The sequence below is a fragment of the Monopterus albus genome, unplaced genomic scaffold, assembly GCF_001952655.1.
Source record: "Monopterus albus unplaced genomic scaffold, M_albus_1.0 scaffold118.1, whole genome shotgun sequence".
Lineage (NCBI taxonomy): Eukaryota > Metazoa > Chordata > Actinopteri > Synbranchiformes > Synbranchidae > Monopterus > Monopterus albus.
This window is the reverse complement of record NW_018127998.1, coordinates 193544-215266: the sequence shown is the minus strand read 5'-3', so window position 1 is coordinate 215266 and position 21723 is coordinate 193544. Positions and strand designations below refer to the sequence as shown.

General features: G+C 39.0%; 2 protein-coding genes across 4 annotated transcripts in view; one reads left to right on the top strand and one right to left on the bottom strand.

Moving 5' to 3' along the window:
* Positions 1 to 5077, top strand: part of LOC109966762 (protein FAM19A1-like) — an 18296-nt gene extending 13219 nt beyond the window's left edge. For 2 of the 3 annotated variants that reach the window (XM_020611881.1, XM_020611879.1), the window contains exons 3-6: positions 2515 to 2655; positions 3742 to 3866; positions 4057 to 4143; positions 4296 to 5077. In XM_020611881.1, coding sequence (XP_020467537.1) covers positions 2515 to 2655; positions 3742 to 3866; positions 4057 to 4089 — 299 coding nt within the window. In that variant the 3' untranslated portion in view covers positions 4090 to 4143; positions 4296 to 5077. The remainder of the gene's footprint in view (positions 1 to 2514; positions 2656 to 3741; positions 3867 to 4056; positions 4144 to 4295) is intronic. The other variant, XM_020611880.1, reaches the window with a different exon arrangement.
* The window catches only part of LOC109966763 (protein FAM19A2-like), a 22482-nt gene extending 759 nt beyond the window's left edge, over positions 1 to 21723 (bottom strand). The window contains exons 1-4 of the mRNA XM_020611882.1: positions 21499 to 21723; positions 20639 to 20764; positions 18587 to 18742; positions 18226 to 18350 (exon numbers count right to left, since the gene is read on the bottom strand). Coding sequence (XP_020467538.1) covers positions 18226 to 18350; positions 18587 to 18742; positions 20639 to 20759 — 402 coding nt within the window. The 5' untranslated portion in view covers positions 20760 to 20764; positions 21499 to 21723. The remainder of the gene's footprint in view (positions 1 to 18225; positions 18351 to 18586; positions 18743 to 20638; positions 20765 to 21498) is intronic.

The following is a 21723-nucleotide window of genomic DNA, read 5'->3' as shown; positions in this document are numbered from 1 at the left end:
TCAGGGGTCCAGAGAAACTTGGACCCTAAATGTTCATTGCTCTCAGTGAGAGTCAGACCAGACCAAAAGAAAATTCCACATAAGAAACCAAACACTTCCATGAGCAAATAATCCCAGACAGAACCTTCACCTCATACACCTCATATAGCACAAGGTTATGACTCTTTCAGCTATTTCAGACCTACAAATGAGCTGTGCCCTGTTGGCTGCAGGTTGCAGGTGGTCGCCTCGTGTCCTGAAAGCCTCTGTTTTCCAACTCAGACTAATGAAGATGCAGGAGCATTGAACATGGAGACAGTTAAGACCCTCTGCTTATGTGAACCTTTGACCTGACAGATGACAGTGTCTCTGTAGCCCTTGTTCCCTGTCAATCAAACTGTTGCTGGAGAAACAACAGAAATACACACACACACACACTTACACATACTCACATCCTGAAGCTGTTTGTTATTTAGGAGTCTGACTTTGTTCATAGTCGCTGATAATAAGGGGAAATGGAAATACAGAAAACAATTATACCCTTGCATGGCTCCAGCCCTCACCTGATGAGAGCGATCATCTCCAGCCATGTTTTTCTCCATCTTCTTCTGAAATATTTAGAATGCAAAGATTGGTTCTCAGAGCATGCAGCATGTTGTACTCCCAGTGTGAAACCATGGGTGAACTTGAAGAGCACTCATCAGTATTGCATAGCTTTTGTTTCAGGGTACCCAGTACACCTGGCAGCTAGAAATACCATGCTGATTTGCATTTTTATTTGATTTTAATGTACCCTTTGGAGAAGATTGTTTCCAAATATAGTATCTCAACGCTTTGCTCTGTTTGCTAGCAACAAGCAATGCAAGTTAATTCTGTTGAGTGGTGTGTTTTTAATAGATCAAAGAGGAAATCTGGGGCTGTCTTATGCAATTAAGGAGATGCATTAAGAACAAACCCCTGAAGGCTGTTGTTTTCAAATGATGGCCCACTGCTTCCACGGGTACATCACGATTAGTGTTGTGCAGTCATGCCCTTTTGTTGAGCACATCAGACAGAAGGATTATTCTCCTCGGCCTGCTACAAGATCAGGATTTTTCTGTTAAACCAAAAAGAAAGCAAATCAACAAATGTTCACATTTAAAAACCAAGAAAAGATATGACCCATAAACTTGATTAAACAATATGATTCACTGATTTTTAAAATTGTTGAGGAGTTGTTTGAGTTTGCATGTCATTATATATAATTGCAAACATGTTGTATTGTATAAATAATTATTGGATGCTACATAGAATGAGGATTCATCAACAAGTGTTTATAGCTGCTTATTGTATGATTCTTTTTACATACTGCTTATAAATGATGGGATGTTAAACAAGAGTTAACTAATCATCACCAATTGAGTTGTGTATTCATTGAATTATGATACCGTAACTTGAACTGCAGTGATTCATTGCTGTTTATTGATGTAATGCAAAGGGTTTTCTAAGACAACGTGCATGGCAGCATTTTTACTTCTAAGCAAATGTTCTTCATCAGGAGTGCATCACAAACCCAAATATTCAAAATTAGCAAAGCAGTATATGCAAATCTAGCCATGACACACAGCTAATTGTCAAACATTACTTTACAAATCACTTTGCTGGCAGTATACCACATTCTTATTTTTCCCTCTCTGCCCTTTCACTTAACAACCTTCTTGAATTTTGCGTCCTGCTGATGGGTGTAATTGTCAGATGATCCTGTGCTGCACAACTCTCATAGATGGAGAGCTGGAGCACAGTGGGTGGGAGGCCAGCGGTTGAGGTGGGTCGAATCTGCTCGGTCCAGTCCGCTCATCCTCCAGGGCATAGTCATTAGTTTGGTGATAACTGCATGGTGGAGCTGGTGTTCATGATAACACTGAAGCAGGCCTCTCCTCCTGCCCACTTTCACGCATCTCTTCATCAACAATTTATATTCAACAAGCTGTAGGGAACCTTGCTCACTCAAACAGTGTAAAAAAGGAATAATTGTTATTAGACTGTTAATACTTATACAGTGTATTAATGTATATGTGGAGTTAGTTTCATCTAATTTATATGCACTGCTTGTTTAGTCCAGTGGGTCCTAACCTAGGGGTCAGGTTCTTCCAACAATTACATAAAAAATATGAGGGGTTGTAAAATGATAAATGGAAGAGGAAAGAACAAGAGAAACACATTTTTCTCTCTTTTTTCCTTTTTTTTGGACTTTACTTTAATATTTGAACATTAATATTTACACAAAATTGGATTAATCCATTTGAGAAATTAGAGGCCAAATATCTCTCTAAATGACTAAAACAATAGTCGTCAGATTAATTGTGGCAAGGCCTACAAGTAGCAATGACTTTTGATTAAGCTGTCAGTTATTTTGTCAGTTAGTTGTTTGGTCTGACCAAAACTGGCAATTTAAGAAATACCTTAAATGATTAATTGATCATAATAATTGTCCTGACATCATTTTTCCCTTTAATGCTAGTTTATTGTCTGTTTTCTTTTTTTCTTTCTTATCAGAAGGGGGCACATGTGAAGTAATTGCTGCTCACAGATGTTGTAATAAGAATCGTATTGAGGAGCGCTCACAGACGGTCAAGTGTTCTTGTCTGCCGGGAAAGGTTGCTGGAACCACCAGAAACAGACCTTCATGTGTTGACGGTGAGTTAAAGCACATACAGTAAAAAATAAGTATCAGGTTTTACATAAATATCAGGCTTTACGACAATGCTGTCCTAAGGATTTTTCTACTTTCATATTTTGATTGATTTTTACATTTTATATTCAACTAAACATGTACTGTATGATACAACAAGAGAAATACCACCAGACAAAATGACTGTTTAGTACAGATACAGAGATTTGTTCCAATAAAAGCTGAAGTCACACATGCGAAGTCTTGTCCCAGATAAGCTTTAATATGAACTGGGATAATGTCACATCCAAATTCCTTTGCTGACAGACAGCAGAAGGTATCTGCAGGGGTAAGCTTTACGCCAGCAGACGGTGAAGCACAGCTGCTGAATGTAGCACACCTCCAGGAAGGGTAAAGAAATGAAGAACAACATAGAGAAAAGAGATGCAGAGAAAAATGGCTGTTCACCGCTCAGGCGCCTTGTAGATATTTCATGATGGTTTTAAACATGCCTTGACAAATGTCTGCTACACAGGCTCAATCCCTTGTAAGAAATGAATTTGGTGCTTGGGTCTGACACATCTGAAACTGATATTGGCTTTAGACAAATCTCACCTGCAGGTCTTATTTTAAATCCTTTTGCAAATATTATAGCAATCTCAGAGTGGACTTCAGGAAATTTGAGGTCTCTCAAGTGTCAGCGCTGACAGATTCTTTTCCTCTGTCACACATTACAAACCATTTACTGTCTACTTACCCTGTATTTAAGGCAATTTTCTCTCCTGACGGCAGAAATGTGGCGTACATTAAAGTCAAGTCACAGTCACACCTACCGATCCACTCACTCAATGAAAAGTTCCACCCTCTGTATTCATACATAACTGCATCTATTAGGGAAACCACAATTGTTTTGCACTGAAAAAAATTGTCTGGCACATATACGTGACCCATACAAGATCTTTAACAACACTTTTAACATGACACATTTGATAATTAGGATTAGTAACACCCCCCTAACGGCCATCTACCTGCAATCTCCCAAGCTGTGCTATCTGGTTTCTGTTCTGAAAGCTACCTCAGGTCATTATTTCTCTTGTCTTTGTTGCATGTAGCATCCATAGTAATTGGGAAGTGGTGGTGTGAGATGGAGCCTTGCCTGGAGGGGGAAGAATGCAAGACGCTCCCTGACAACTCAGGCTGGATGTGCTATGCTGGCAACAAGATCAAAACCACAAGGGTAAGATAACCTCTCTTAACCGTGGGAAACAAGACATTATAGCTGAACAGTGGGAGATAAATGTACAGCTCTGCAACACTCACTGTGGCATCAACAAAACAGCATAGTTACTGGGATGGAATTTCACTGCAAATAGACTTGTTAACAACATGGTCTAACCCCTCTATTTCCTTCTTCATTTTCTTGTCAGAACACTCAGCCCTACACAACATCAACATATTAACACTTTCTGGAATGGATGCAAAAGAACACCTCTGGTGCAAAGTTGAATTTGCAGGTCAGCCTCTTCCTTTACACTTGAGCACTGGTATTCTAATTAATTTCTCTCAACTGTCTTAATTGCTGATCTTTGTAAAGGGCAAAACATGATTTATATTCATTTCTGTGATATTTACACCCCTCTAAACAAGCCTTTCCTTCTCATTCCAGCACTGTAACAGGACCAATTACCATAAAGGCAATGAACCTATTGTTGCTTTATGAAATATGAACATTTCTCAAATCAAAGTGTAAAAACATGTAGAATACATAAAGCACATTCTGCTCAAGGCTACTGAAAATACTGAAGCTCCAAGCTGACTGCGGAGAACTTCATCAAACCCTTATAATGAATACATTTTCATCATTTCTTTCTGACTTTGAGATGAAATGTGAATGTTTGTGCATTTGGATCAGAGCAGCTGACATCCTTGGACATCAGTGACCTAGATATCTACTACAAAGCACCAAACGGGAGAGGATACGTCAAAGGACATGGGATGAGCAAGTCCGGTATTTGACAGCCCTCAGGTTTTTTTTTATATTGTATGAGGAAAAATATTGTACAGAAATTGTTTGTCCTTTCCTGTATACCATGATGGTGGTGAAAAATCAACCATTCGTGTCCCTGAATGCAGCTTTCTTAGCCACACAACCCAACTTAGCCAAAGTTTGACAAGTTCAAGGATGTGACATATTGTGGCGGAGGTGTTTTACAAATACAGTTTACGTGTCTTTATTCTGTACATTTTAACATTTGTTTGTATGGTACTTGTATGGCTTTGATGATCTCTTAAATGGCTTTGCCAGTCAAATTTGGTAACGTGCCAGCTACCCTGAAACATGACCGATTCACAGAAAATGCGATACCAGTAGATTGTTTTCGATACTTGAAATGCCTTATTTGTGCCATATCACTGTACATATAAAGCCATCTATTGGTATGTGCTGAAATTTCATTAAAGTCATTGTTCCTGTAACCTATGTGAGTGCACTTTTGCTATTGCCCTTGCAGGTGTCAGTAATCAGAAGTTTATCATAGTAATCACAAATGTGTGTACACACTGACACCAGATCACTTGTTTAGATTGGGAAACACAGGTATTTGGTTTATTGCTAGGTGTTAATAAGAAGATGAGACCACTGTTATGTCTGGATGGTAAAAATGAACCTAGAGCCAGTCAGTGGTTAGCTTTGTTTAGCTTAAAGACTGGAAGCAGGGATTAACAGCTAGCATGGCTCTGCCAAACGTAAGCCTGCCAGCTCACCGTGATATATCATTTGTTTAGGCGACACAAACGGGTGTAAAAACAACAAGTTGTGGTTTTACAGGAGATTATGAACCAGAATAGGTTGTGTCCAAGAAATAAGTATGTACCCCCCCTTCCCCCCATGAAACTCTTGTTGCTAAGCTGACTTGTTGCTTTAGCAGTAATATCATCTAAATATTGCTTTAGTCCTAATGAGCTCAACAGGAAACATCTCAGTCACCTTCTTTACTTGCACCTTTAAGCCAAACATCTAATTTATCAACTGCAGTTACTCTTGCTCTTTGTCGACACAGATATAGATGACCTAGAGCAATTTCTCGCATAGAAGAATGGGTAACAGGACCTGCTCCTCTATTTACAACACTTTAAAGTGTGATACTGGCCATTGCTTTCACAGCCTCGTTCTTTCTGGAATTACTCGAGGAGGAGCGCTGGATGACTGCTACTGCTGCTACTGCTGCTGCTGTGCACTGTCATCCATCTTCTAGAAAAGTGAAACTTTTCCTGGACCTTCCTACTGTGTTGTTATTTTTCCTCTGTCCACATACTGTATATTCAGCTTTATTTTAAAACACTGTTTGTTTGTTTATGGTGTCCAGTCAAATGCAACATTTCTCCTGTTTATGATATAAAAATGTAAATGCTGGATGTTTTTGCCCTTTGCTTTTAATTTTTAAAAGAATTTGGCCTCTTATGAACAATTTGAACATTGATTTGCCAGCCTCAACAGTCTGCAACAGGAACAGGGAGAGCGCTTTGTCAGTAGTCTCTTACACACTTATGCATAGGAGATTTTTCTCTTATCAGTTTCTGTGATATGAAATGGTCTTGGTTATCAAGGGACAGAGTGGGACACATAGGCCCTGGAATGTGACCACGACCTGCTGCCCAACACAATCAGCATATGAATTCTGTAATTTAACAGTACTATACAAGCTACTATGTCAGTGTACTAGTATCACAAATATAAATGATGTTTTGTTTTTTTTTCATTCTTTTTATGGATAGCAATTGTCACTAAGAGGACAGCTAGCTGTGCTAGGTAGATGCTCATCCTGAGTAAACACATTTGGATGGGTGATGTCTTTAGAAACAAATTACTTTTCTAGCTAACCAGACAAATGCAATACATTTTTTTCCCCTATGTGCCACTTGTCCTAGTACTGCTGGCAGGGCAGCCACCAAATGACTTGCGTGCATTTAGATGCATCACTCTTCAGGTATTTTTTTCACAAAGTATCTCCTACCCACCCTGTTGCATGTTTTATCTCCATGCTGTTTGGGAGTCTTTTACTCATCCTTCATTTTTGTTTTTAAATATATTTCAGTGTGTGTTGATAGTCACATCTAAGAAAGTTAAAAAGCGTTATGGTGTTCATAAATACACCACGGGCGATCTGCCAACTGCAGGACACCCTCTGTGTCACATGGGCATGGAGCAGTTACAGAGCACCAACAGAATTTATAAGAGTTGACAATATTATAACAGGTATAAAATAGGTATTACAAAAAAGACAAAATGTGGCTCATTTGATACTTTTCAAACCACCAGCCATTCTAGACTAGGACAAAATGTTCTAGTCAAAGTGTTCCTGGTCACTGTTGTACCTGCTAGTGAAATTTTACCAAAGACTACTTACTGTATATGACCAAATCAAAACCCCAAACCCTGTATAAATTTCAGCTTTTTAGAAAGAACTTACCACAAAAAATGTGTAGAAAAATATACATGTGAGTGGAACAGCAGTTAATCCAGAGATGGGATGAGACTTTGGCTCCCAATAAAACATATGCTAAGCTTATTTGCATAACAACTAGAGTCAGCCTGAATAGTTGCAGCCTGTCATCATAGTAGCAGCTTCCACCCATCTTCATTAGCATACGGACTCAGACAAGTACTGTAATGAAGAGAGACAAGCATGTTCAGCTTTAATGAAAAGGGATTGTACTGTAAATCCAGGTGTGGTTGTACTGGTGATCAACAGTGAACTGATATACAGCCGAATGGCCTATATTTTCCTTCTCTGTTTTCTGCCCTTGTCATGCTCCATTTGTACTGTGGCTCATGCACCAAAAAGGCAGATGTCAAATTACAGCACACTGCTCATCTTCTATTGTACTGAAATTACAAAACCTTTGTCCAAGGCAGCAGTAACTACATGGCTGTATGAATGCATAAAATGCTGGTTAGCTCTTGCTTTAGACTACCACAGCTTGAAGCAGCATTTGGAATAATGTTTCTGTCTGAGATGGGATTACTAAATGGGTATAAGGTGCAAGCTGTATCCCATTTTTTGTCAGTCTTCAAAGTGGATTTCTGGGCTGCTGCTGTAGTCTCTGATGTCTCACATCAAGCTGCAGAACAGTGAGAACTAAGACACAAGTGACGGTGATGTGCCCTGACTTCTTTATATGACACACCAGGGACGTCCTGAGAATTGAGGCTCCCATGGGTTTGTTCCGAAGACACATTTCATTCAAAACGCTCAAACAGTCTAGTCATGCTCCAGTCTCAGCTCTTGGAAGTCGCTGCTGTGTTCCTGTGAATATCAAGGTGCAACTTAAAGCAACAGGATATGATAATAAGGTGCCAAGTGTGAAATAACTGTTAAGACAAAATCCTCACACATGGATAATTATCTGCTGGAGAGCATATCAGTGCTCAAAATGTCTTTTTATTAGCACTTTATAAACTTAACTGCATGGCTGTTGCAAATCCTAGACCTGCATAAGAAATATTTACACGACACTGCTGTGAACATATACAGCGCATAGAGCATTTAACAAGATACAGGTTTAAAATTCCTCATTGCAGTTGTTTTTTATGGCATCAAAATTATCTAGTCTAAACACATCTCGTAGCCAAGAACTGTCTCCACTGCCTCTGCAGGATCCTGAGATTTCAAAGTCAAGGTAACAGAGACCAAACTGGATTCTAATTAAAGTTGACATCAGGTGCCTTGTGCTCCTTTCCCCCCTCTCCTCCACAGGCTTTCATCTAAATGATTCATGCAGAGAACACCAGGCCTTCCATGCCGTTAGGTCCTCACAAAGGAATAACAACTTGATCACACAAAGCAAACATAGATTTACTATGACACCTGCACAGTGTCTGTTGGAGTAGCTTATATCAAGTTATGTCAGACCGATTCTGAGGCATTTAGCTGACAGTCTCTGTTTTTGCTGGGACTTTTTTTTTTTTTACAGATATTCATGCTGGCAAACATGAGAGAGTAAATTAAATCAGAGGGCTAAAAACATCTTCATAATAAAATCACACTCCATCATTAAGACAAAATACAACAGAATGTTTAATTTCCAGGTGTGGTGATTTGAATACGGGTAAAACCTGCTGCAAACGTGACATGATTGTTCAGAAATTAATTTGACAGGTGTGTGTCGACCATATGCTTGGGGGCTGGAGCGCTGTCATTCTGGAAGAAGCTCAGTTCAAGCAACTCAGTGTCACTTTGGGTAAGAGCATCAGTGACTGAATCCTTCTCTGAAACTGCAGAGAATACAGGTAGGCTAAATAATTGCTGAATAGAGAGATGAATACTTGGAGGCCTTTTTTTTTCCTTATGAGTGGGAAGAGGATTTATCTCTGAGTCAAAAAGCCTGCCTTGAATTAAAGATGAGCATCCCTGCTTTTTGTTAAGCTATTGTGAACACAGTACATAGTACGCAATAACTACAGGTATGTAAAAATAGATTTGGTATAACAGTTCAGCTTTGTGGAGACACTGAACAGACAACATGGAAGTGCCCCCAGGCTGAATAAGGTAGCTGTACACTCTTATTATTTATATTTTGGAACTGCAGATGGAAAATCTTGCATCTGAAAAACCTGAAAATGAAAAACTTATGAGTGCTAGCAACTTTATTGTCTCAGCCTTGAAAATAAACGTGTTAACACCAGAATATTTGCGACCCACCTATTCATAATCCTTCCTTTTTAGATGGGATACTGTTGTGTTTTTGATTTGTTGCTTCATGGCAGAGAATGACATAATGTGAGCGTCATCTGCTGAGGCGAAGGACGTCAAATGAGCATCGAGCAACTCATGTCCCATCCGTCTCCCTGACTGTGGAGTCCTGCTGTAGGTTATTTTCTTCCTCGCCACTCTGGCCTCACTCTTACACTTGACTTTAATGGAGAGTGACAGTAAATCACAATTACCCATACAAGACGCTTTAAAAATTGTTTAGGAGATTAGGATGCCCTTGTCTGAAGGTTGAACACACGATCACATGGCCCATGCTGAACAGTGATTTTGTTCAATTCAAAGTAGTTTACTTTCTACAGTAAGTAAATGTTGTCTTTTTATGTGTCCAGCAGAAGGACTGACATGAGTCTGGCTATTTTGGTTCAGGTTACATTTTAATGAAACTAAACTAAAATTACTTTGATTTTCTTGAGATATCACCATTTTGAAGGAAAAATAATTTACACAGAAACCTGTGAAATGAGATCTTAATATAACTTGGGTGAGGAAACTGTGGCAATGTGAGAGCCATTAGATGTTTTTCCACCTTATCTCAGAAACAGAAAGAATGTTTTAAACAATAAATACATAAAATTCCAAGATGCATCAGAATCAACCATGTTATTTTCTCCTCACTGTACATGTACATAACAGCTTCTGTTGCATTACTGTAACACGCAGCCATGGGGCATGAATGCATATGAATACATCACACAGCTGGCGACATTATTACTGTCCAATTAATGTTTGTTCATTAAAGAACTCTCTGTTTTAATTAAGTAAAAATGCAATCTCTATTCCAGATAGTATGAATGTGTAATGGCAATGCAAATAGATGAAACCTCTGAGCTATGACCAAACTACACTCAGTATATTGCTCTGAGTCGCCTGTATACTGGAGTTGCCTGCAGTAAAAGAAGGTTAATTTAGTTGAGACACACACACACAGAGTATGGAAAGAGGGAGAAAGCGAGAGAAAGGAAATTGTGTTTACATTTTTTATTACAAGTGTCAACTTTAGATGAGGAAAAAGTTGTTAAAGGGGAATAGACCAGCATTTCCATTATGTTTTTTCATGTGCCCCAGGACAGTTTATTTTCTATTAGTGAACATGAAGTACTGACAGACTCAAGCGAGGAAATGTTCTCCGCGTATCACCTGCAACCTGATATAAAACAATGAGCAAGAAATGTGTTATTTGAGATTGTGAGAATCAAGTTTGAATACTATCTCTAAATAGAGGTTGTTTCCATCTCGCTTTGTAAGCGATGAGGAGAAAATGTATTTAATCTTCTGTTCATCTGTTGTGATTCACTGTATTTTTGCAACAGCGCTACAACAAAGAGTGAGGACCCTATAACTTCCATCTTAATTACCTTATTTTGCCAGCTTTTATTTTAAATTCAGGATGTGATTTTAGTTTTTAAAACCACATATTATGACAGGTGCTTTTAGGGTTTCTACTCAACTTGAGCAGAAGCAGAGAGGTGAATCTGTTTTGACAGGCTTTAGAGTCATTTTTACAGATTAAAGGTCATCAAGCAGCATTGCACAAGTTCCTTAAACTTTTGTAAAAACCTGCATGGGTGTGTATAAATCAGTTTATCTAAGACATCTGAAAGTCACCTAAAGAATGACACGCCAGTGCCTCTGAAAATGAGTCGAGAAAGAAAGCTGTGAGTGCTGCTGGTATTTTAGGAATATAGGCGGAAACCTGAGGGTGTGTGCTGTCACTGCTGATATAAATCCCACCAGGGTGTAAAAGATTTTGCCTTATTTCAAACCTTTATTCTAAAAACTCTCAAAATGTTCAAAAACAAAACCTCCTATTTCACAATATATGGCCATAAAAGTGGAGGAGCTTATTACAGCATATAACAATAACAGTACAATGTGAAGCATGTATAGGCTACAGGAATTAAAAAAAAATAAAATAAAATCTCGGTATGTTTGTGATAAAGTACATGGAGAAAAGAGTGTAGGGATGGTAATAATGATATGGAAGTCACACATCAAACTATTCAGTTCAATTCCCAGTGCAGTCATCCTTTTTACAGCTTCTGTGGAGTCGCTGAGAAAATGTAGCTCCACACATTCTTGGGTATTTCTAAAGCTTTCTTGTCCAGATCTACTCAGATTTTAAGAACAGTCAGGGAATCTTGGGACTTTTAACTTCAGTGAGCTTTGCACATTGCTGTATAAATATGAATTCATAAATACATGATGGAAACTGGTTCAGTGAGCTAGAATATAGTATAAGACTGCTGTTGGACTTGTGGAGAAGCTCAACAAGCTCCTGAGGTTAACTTGAAATTATATATTAAATCTAACTTTATATCAACAGATCATTTTCATTTCAAGCCTGAGAAGCTGAATCAGTCACCAAATAGCATTTTTTATTAATATACCCATCACCGATCCATTTGCCAGAAAAAATAAAGAACAGGCTGAGATATTTGTTGGTTTATTCCCAGAGCTGGTGTACTACAGTATTAACAAGGTTTTTCCTACATTCAAGTGTAGCTTCATTTGTCAAAACTAAACAGAATCAAAAGTGACAAATTATTAAAAACTATCAGGTGCAACAACAAATTATGTTCGTTATAGATTAATCTGCTTATTATTTTATTCTACAGATTGACAGTGATAAATGCAGTTTCCGACAGTTCAAAGTGTTCAAAGCTTCAGATTGCACATTGGCTCAGACCGACACTCAAAACCCCCCAAAAAACTGAGTTTATGATCACATAAGATATACACACAGTAAATCTTCCTGCTGTAAACACAGAATATTTGGCATTTCTGTGTTATGCTAATTCAATTTTTTCTAAATGTTCTGAAATAAACAAAATAATAATAGTGGTGTAAAGGTAGGGTTGGCAATCATGGAAAAACCAGCAAGAGGAAGCACGATTCTGAAAACAAGCAACCGAAGAAATCTCACCCTTTCCTTCTGATCAAAGCTACTCCTCCAAAACACAACATGAACTACTACCTGGCTTTGTGGGACACTTTTGTCTCATGCATTGAGTGTGTGCGAGTAGGAAGTTAGGCTGACAGGCAGGTAGGCCATCTGATGGTTTTTGTCAGACCGAGAAAAATTACTGGTCAGGCTCTTTTCAGCCCTGCTGCTGCCACAGATCACAGATTTTTTTTCTTTCCATTGTCATTACATTTAATGCATTCATTGCCTTTGGGATGAAATGAGAAGTTCATGAAATGTAACAAAAAATGCTTCTGAAAGGAATCACGAACCCTACCTTTAAGCGCAGGTCACTGAAGCACTCCTTTGTATCTTAAACCGGGTGCACAAAACCACACAAACACCTGTACAGCATCGGTACATTATATAAATTAATTCTAATGAACAAAGCTCACCGGATCACAAGTGATGCCTCCCATCCTCAGGGTAGCGTGAGTGACAGGTCAGAGCCACCAGAAACGTGTATAGCAAGTCTTAGTTTTCTAGTTCACAGAAATACAGCCCTCTTTATCTTGTGTTGTCATGTGTGTTTATGACCATGTATTCTGCTGCTTTTTTAATTGTGAGGTGAAACTGAAGATATTTTTCCAAAATAAAGTTCCTAACCTTATCTACAGTGTATTGCATACTGTACATACAGCCGTGGGCAAAATTGTTGGTACCCTTCTGTTAAATGAAGAGAAACTCACAATGGTCACTGAAATAACGTGAAACTGACAAAAGTAATAATAAATAAAAATTTACTGAAAATTACCTAATGACAATCAGTCATTGCTTTTGAATTGTGTGAGACTTCACCCGTCGACAGGTATTTTGGCCCACTCCTCGTGAGCAAACTGCTTCAGCTGTCTCAGGTTTGAAGGATGCCTTCTCCAGACTGCATGTTTCAGCTCTTTCCACAGATGTTCAATAGGATTTAGATCAGGGCTCATAGAAGGCCACTTCAGAACAGTCCAATGTCTTGTTCTTAGCTAGTCTTGGGTGTTTTTAGCTGTGTGTTTTTGTTATCCTGTTGAAGGACCCATGACCTGTGACTGAGACCAAGCTTTCTGACACTGGGCAGCACATTTAGCTCCAGAATGCCTTGATAGTCTTGAGATTTCATTGCACCCTGCACAGATTCAAGACACCCTGTGCCAGATACAGCAAAGCAGCACCAGAACATAACTGAGCCTCCTCCATGTCTCACAGTAGGTGCAGTGTTCTTTTCTTTGTATGCTTCATTTGTGCATCTGTGAACATAGAGCTGATGTGATTTGCCAAACAGTTCCAGTTTTGTCTCATCTGTCCAAAGGACATTCTTCCAGAAGCTTTGTGGCTGGTCAATATGCATTTTGGCAAATTTCATTCTCGCTTTTTTTAGGAGTTGCTTTCAACAGTGGCGTCCTCCTCGGTCGTCTTCCATGAAGTCCACTGTGGCTCAGACAGCGACGGATGGTGCGATATGACACTGATGTACCTTGACCTTGGAGTTCACTCTTATCTCTTTGGAAGTTGTTCTGGGCTCTTTGGTTACCATTCGCATTATCCGTCTCTTCAATTTGTCTTCAGTTTTCCTCTTGCGGCCACGTCCAGGGAGGTTGGCTACAGTGCCGTGGACCTTAAACTTCTGAATAATATGAGCAACTGTAGTCAAAGGAACATCGAGCTGCTTGGAGTTGGTCTTATAGCCTTTACCTTTAACATGTTTGTCTATAATTTTCTTTCTAATCTCCTGAGACAACTCTCTCCTTAGCTTTCTGTGGTCCATGTTCAGTATGGTACACACCATGATACCAAACAGCACAGTGACTACTTTTCACCCTCTAAATAGGCAGACTGACTGATTATAAGTTTGAAAGCACCTGTGATGCTAATTAGAGGACACACTTTAGTTTAACATGTCTCTATGGTCAAAATATTTTCTAATCCTTTCTAGGGGTACCATCATTTTTGTCCAGACCAGTTTCATTAGTTTAAAATTCTTCTGTTGAACCACAATTCAAAAGCAATGACTGATTTTCATTAGTTAATTTTCAGTAAATTTTTATTTATTATTACTTTTGTCAGTTTCCCTTTATTTCAGTGACCACTGTGAGTTTCTATTTGCTTAACAGAACAATTTTGTCCACGTCTGTATGCTAACTTTGTTAAACTGATTGTGACAGAGAGTTATTGCTTCAGCTCAGACTGCGGAATTCTGATATTTTGACACCATAAAACAGTTTGTATTCACCATTTGTATACAGTAGATGCATTGCATCTTAATACATCCATGGACCTATGTAAACATTATTACTAAATCCTCATCATTCTTTTATCTGACCGATGTGGTGTCACACCAGTTTTCAATACTGTTGTCAGCTACATCACAAGCATGTGATGAGCTCACAAACATAGCTACAATATGACACAGAGGCGTGATGATGACACAGCTGTTGACGCAGCTCCTGAACAGAATCACACTGTTTACAAGAACCATTTGTTGTGTGCTACACTTTTTCAGGTCATCACTAAAGGCGTTGTACTTTGGATGACATCACTGATTTAAGTGTGGGGTTTTCTAAATATCTAGCACATCTGAACATGATTATATGCATCTTAAAATGACATGGTTTTACCATTTTGACAATATCACTACTATCATTAAATAACAACTAGAACTTGAATGTTTACCGAGCAAACTCGTGCTCTGCATGACAGCTCAGTGAAGAATCCGGTCACCACCAAAACCAGCACAATGCAGAGCTGTGTTAAGTAAATAGCTGAGAGTTCAGCCGCTTTCAGCCCAGCATGGTGGCATTCATACAAGTCTAATGCCTCAGGTGGGATGATGTGCAGGTACTTTGTTATAAAAATGTCTCTCTATTTCAAAGGTAAAACACAATCCTGAACTCAAGTGATAAAAGATAAGCAATTAGGGTGGGTCCTCAAAAAATACTATTTATATAAAGAGGGCAAACGATGAAGTGGTAATAACAGTAAACAGTCTGTTCTGTTTTGTAGCTACCATTTGCTTCAAGGCAGAAAAGCTCCAATGTTTCCCATCATTACTATGAGCGGAGTCCCCTCCACAGGAGCACTCAGTTTAGAGAGACAAACAAAAGCATGATGTAAATACTCTCAGCAGTGCAGAAGCTCATCGTCTGCTCTCTTTCCACTTTCTCCCCATGATTAGCATTTCAAACAGTCCTTGTTTTGCATCAGAGTTTTGTGCCTGTGTGCATGCCATCACAGCTTTGCAGGTGGTGGCCTGTCCAACCAGTGGAGTCGAAAAGCAGCGTTCTGTGTGTCTGTGTGTGTGAGTACTTGTATGGTTATCGTTACACTGTGAGGACCAGTTTGGGATTTAGACCACTGGAGTTTGGGCAAAGTGAGCACAAGGGCTGTTTGACAGTTATGACTTGGTTTTAGGGTTCAGGTTAAAATGAGGTTTTCACTTAGGGTTAATGGAAGGCTTTGGGTTAAGACATTTAGCTGTAATGGTTAAGGACAGGGTAAGGGTGTAGGAGTGTATTACGGTAATGAGTGTCCTCACATAAATTGCTGTGTGTGTGTGTGTGTGTGTGTGTGCAGGCATGTTTGTGAAAGTGCTTCTTCATGAAAAGGACTAGTCCAAAGGGATGTGACCTCTTTACAAAACTTAATGAAGTAAGTAAATCTATTGAACAACATTATTTGCAAGTGCTACATAATCATAAATTTCTCAGTCTTTGTGGTCTTCTGCTTTGATCGATGGAGACACAGCCCACTGGATTCACAGTCTGCCTCCCAAAAATCCACAAAATCCCTTTTTCAGTGTGTGCAAGCAGGCCCAACCGAACTTTGATTCAGTGCATCACATTGTGCCCAGCATATCAAGACTGAAGCAATGACACAGACTTCTGCAGAAGCAGCCTCTCTCAAATGGATAAAGGTGCTGCATCATTTAATCTTGAGTCAATTGCTAATAGATTGTCCACTACATGGGATCAACTCCAACTAAGATTGTGTTCAAACTAAAGGAAATTAAAATAATGAGTTCCTGCAGTTTAAAGCTCAGCCAGGAGAAATCTAATTGAATCTATATTGTTCTTTGCTCTATCTGATGAGGCATTCACTGTCCTCAAAGTCCAGTGATAGTTAAGGTCACTGCTGCAGGGCAGAATGGACTTGTGCTGATTAGATGGAGCTTCTTTCTTGCTACCGTGCCACCTAAAAACAACAACATAAGCAGGTGCAATATTTTACATCTCTGGTTTTGTTCATTTCAGTTATTAATGCTAATAGTTAATTCAGAGCATTTTATTAAAAAAAATAAATCTGATTGATATTATAAAACTGTATTTTATTTTGCCACTATTTTCAGTCAGACATTTGCTAAACCCAGCCCCTGAGCGACAAGCGTCCAGTCATACTGTTGAAGTCAGACTTCATTATAGTCTCCTTTTATTCTTAAAGAAAGTAATGTTAACAGATCAACCCTGTTTTTTCTCTGAGCAACTGGAATATCCAGATCAAATTCAGTTATTCAACAAGAACTATAAGTAATGGAAATTTAAGAGTTCCCCAAGTAAGAAAGAATTGCTATTAAATACACAATTATTTTTAGAGCATCATCGGAATGGAATAAACTCCCTCATGGAATAAAAGAATTAGCCAGGATTTCGACATTTAAGGCATTTACTTCGAACCGAGTGACACAGTATCCATTAGGTTAGTGACAATTGTTGTTATCTTGGCTTGTGTCAGGAATAATTGTATTGGGTTGACTTGACAGTAAATTTTAGGATGTTTAATGTTATGGAGTTGTAATTGTAATTATTATGATGTGTAAATTTTAAATGTATTTTTTAATAAGTGGATCCCAGAAAGACGAGCAACCACTGTTGTGGAAGCTAATGGGGATCCATAAATAAACAATTAACACAGAGACAGACAACAACTCACAACTACAAGCAATTTAGAGCGAGCAGTCTACCCAGCCTACGTGTCTTTGGGGAAGAAACCAGAGTACCCGGGAAAAACACGCACAATCAAAGGGGCGAACATGTCAACACCACATAGAACGGCCCCGGTCGGCCGTGAGGTTTGAACCCGGATCCTTCTTACCGAACAAAAACAGCATTGTCTATGGCATGCACAACACTTTCTGCTACAATCGGATGTCATGCATACTATAAATGCAAAAATTACAGTTGTCATTTCAACCGACACAATCCACAGCTGTCAGCTAGAAAGTACACGCCTGCTTTTGATTCCTTCTGTGGGGAATTGAAGACCAGTTTTTTCAAAAACTACTAAGAAATCAAAGCAATTAATCTTCCTGTTATTGTAATTGTAATCTGATGATACCCATCTACTGTGTAACCACTGCTCACTTGACCCCGTTTCACTGTAAAATATTTCCTTCAGGAATCACACTTATAAAACGGTATAATAAAAAGGCAACATATGAGAATGTGCATTTCTAAATGTAGTGGGATTTCCTTTGCTCATCAGATTTAATTACATGGGTTTTAGTGTAGAGCATTATTTTACAGCATATTTCATGTTTGTCCTCTTGGCCCCATCATTCACCAGATTATAGAATTAGGTTTTCTGAGCCCACTGTGCCTGGTGAAGAGCAGTACTGCTGATATGACCGATGGGAGCTGTGATTATTGTGTCTGATTGCAGAATCTTTTAGCATCAAAGGAGGGCTTACTAAAGTAAAGCTTTATGATGAGCGTTCACCAACCTGTCAGTGCCATGTTTGCATAAGACTAATGCAGTATCATATGATTGCAATTAAAGGTTCTATTAATACCATCTTTTAAACGAATCCCATTTTATGTCGTGTCTTTTGTACAGTGTTGGTGCTGAGCCACTGTGACTCAGACTAATGCAGGCCCTCTCCTCACCTTTGTGGTCTTTACTTTGTTCCCTGAGATGCATGACCAGCCAGTGAGGTCAGGGAGAACTCGGCACTCCTCCCCCTCCAGACACGGCTCCATTTTACACCACCACTTCTGACGCACAATGGAGGCTAGAAAAAAAAACAGCACAGCAGAAGGTCACATTTTGTCAGAAGGACTTAAAAAATGAGTTGTTTGGAAAAACAACATCTCAATCAGATGTCACATGCTCTAGTGCTTAACAGCCTCAGTATCAGTGGACTCTAGTGAAACTGGCTAACCTGACTCTTCTTTGACAAATGACACATTCATGTCATGTCAGATTATTTCTGGGTAAGAGAGGTAGAAGAGGGTGCTGTAATATTACCTTCAACACAAGAGGGCAGAGCCCTTGTTGTCCCAGCCACCTGACCTGGGAAGCAGGAGCACTTGACTGTTTGAGAGCGTTCTTCAATCTTGTTCTTATTGCAGCAGTGATGAGCAGCAACCACTTCACACATCCCTGTCCTCTCCTGCAATGACACTGAGGGAAAAATTTAGGGAGGAAGGTGAACATTTTTCATAGTAAGTTTTGCATGTGAGTAGAGGCAGTCTGGGTGACCTCTTTCTTTACAGATGGCAGCATTGTAGTCAAATTGCAATGATTTATTGGCTTTATTAGACATTACATTAATAAATACTATATTTTTTAACACTCATTCAGATGACCACGTAAGCAAAGAAAGTGTACCTCAGACGTGTTTTGATGTTTCCAAAGCTACAGCACCACCAAGTGGATAAAGGCCTTGGCACTCATGTCACAGTCAAGAAAAAAATGCTCAAATGTCAAAACATATTAGCAGCAGCCATCTGTTAATGACTTCATGTTTCAGACTGCAGAACTGAGCGGAATTAACAGCATGAGCAGAAATATGTGTTCCGCATCTGCTTCTGCATCATTTAACAGAAAAGCATATAAGTGGAATTTAATTTTGCTTTTGGTGATTATTACACCACTGATGATTCAGGCTGATCTCAGGTTTCATAACAGCTCTCCATGCAAGGTAGCTACGTGTTGTGACAGTGGCTGAAAGCAACTAAATGTATTCACTTCAGAACAATTCAGAGGCACTGTACTAGAGTGTCTCAGTTTTATGTTGCTGTATAAGAATCTTGTACTTTTTCTCAGTACATTATTTTCTCCAGCACCATTATCTGAAAACTACAGTCACTTATCAGATTATGATTTTATTAAAAAATAAATAATAATAATAAATAAAAAACACTGGATATGCTTATTCATTAAATACAAATTACAAACACATTACATTAAATTATTAGGCTTAGGCAGTAGTTCCCAGCCTTTTTTCCTAAAGATACCCGTTTTATCACCAGGCCCCCATCCACACACACACACACACACACACACACACACAATTACAAATGGAAAATGGAGTACTTCTTTTCAAATTTCTTTGATAGATATTTCATAATTTATCTAAATTATATAACAATACAGAGACACTAAACATTGTACAATGGTGACCTTAACACCTGTGGTAAGTTAGTAATTTTTTTGCTTAAAGTTTGAACAGGTTATTTCTTGTGTATACTACAATATATCCGATGATTTTCCTTAACCTATATTTAGCCTTGGTGCCATGTCCAGTCCTTTTACAAGCCAAAACTGCTTGTATCCCTGGGTTCAACGTAGAATCTCTTCAAGAGAGAACTTGACTTGACATCCCTGAGCTCATCCACATCCTCTTCTTTTGCAAGAAACAGATCCATCACCCACATTTTTGTGACATATTCATTAACACCTGAAAATCTGGATTTTATCTCCATATTTTTAGTTTAAAAAAATGTATGTAATAAAATAACCTGGTGACCCCCTGGCGGGTGTCGAGACCCCTAGGCTGAGAACCACTGTTCTAAGTGGCTGTTATTCTTCAGAAACAATACTTTTACCTTTGATACGTTTCATAAATTTTGCAGATGATATTTCTGTGCTTTTACTTAAGTAACATTTTGAATTCCCTGTAATAGAGTAGGCTTGTTGTATTGGTGCTTAGATGTAAGTAAAGGGTCTTCTTCCACCACTGCTATGAAACAAATTTCAACCCTGTTTCATGTGATCATACAGAGGCTACGTGTTCAGTATGTCATGTACATTACAGTAACATTATGTAGAAACGATTAGATGTGCTGTGAGTGGCAAGTCACAGTGCATGACCGTTCAAATGCCTTTACGGCAACTACAAGGCTCTGAGAATTAATCATGAAAAACAACTTATCTCATATTCTGTTTCTAGCAAGAAGTATAGTGAGTCACAGGTTCTTGTTGTTTAAACTGAGTTCTGTACCAGGCAACCAGGCTGGTGACCAAGAGTCACAATGAGTCCCTCAGGGTGTGTGATTGGTCTGGCTGAGTACTTACATCTACCTGGCTGTCCTCGGGAGCTTTGGTTGCCAGTGGACACTTGCTGGCTGCAGAGGCTTACTGCACACAGAAGCAGGAGACCCCAGTGTAATGGCCGAGCCAGTACATTCAGCTTCATCTCGCCTGAACAGAGAAAGAGGTGCAAAATCAACAGAGTTTTACAGAGAGCATGTGACCGTATAGTAACATACCATTTTCTGCCTTATTACATAAATCCTGAAACTAGTTGAAATCCTGTTGAAATGTCCTAATATGTGGTCGGTAAGATCATCTGCTCAGTTATGACACTCACATGACCAAGCTGAGCCCTGGCAAATCAAAGACATGCCAACAAAAGCCACATTAGAGGCAACTTTGGATACAGATGAGAGTGTTGGACCCAGTCCTGAATCAAACTGTCCCTTCAGCTGTAAACATCTCTGCATTCAGAGCTGAACTCTCCCTGCTAAACAAGTTGTATTCCACTGGAGTCAAAGAAAAATTGGGACACAACCTTTATGTCAAATTACAGCAAAAATGAAAGGAGGACATAGATAAGAAATAAAAGAAATAAACCCCTACTCCTAAGTTCACCTGAGGCATTTTCATCCCCCACTTACTGTAACACCCCTGAATCAAAGATGCAACTTCAATATCAGTGTTTAGCCAATAAAAATCTAGGTAAGTAAATCAATAAACAAAAATAGCAGAAAATTCTCACATTTAAGAAGCAGGTTTGGCATATTTGCTTGAAAAATAGTGATTAATTGATAATTAAAATAGCATAGATTAGCCTAATTTTATGTGGACTGACAATTCAACTATAAAAAACCCCTAACAAAACCTTAAATTAATATGTTCAGCATTCAAACTCTTACCTCAGGTTGTTAGACAGCTGTTGATGCCTCCATTAGTGTCTGTGTTCACATGATACCATGTCACTTCAGCTAAGACGCAGAAGTTTGGAGCAATCGTGAAGTTTTCTCACTCAGTTCAGAGTAAAAACGCAGCCATGTGCTGCCAAATCACGCCCAGGCTGAGAGAGGCAGCAGTCAACACGTCGGGAAAACCTGTAGTTTCACACATCGGCTCCTCTCCCTGCA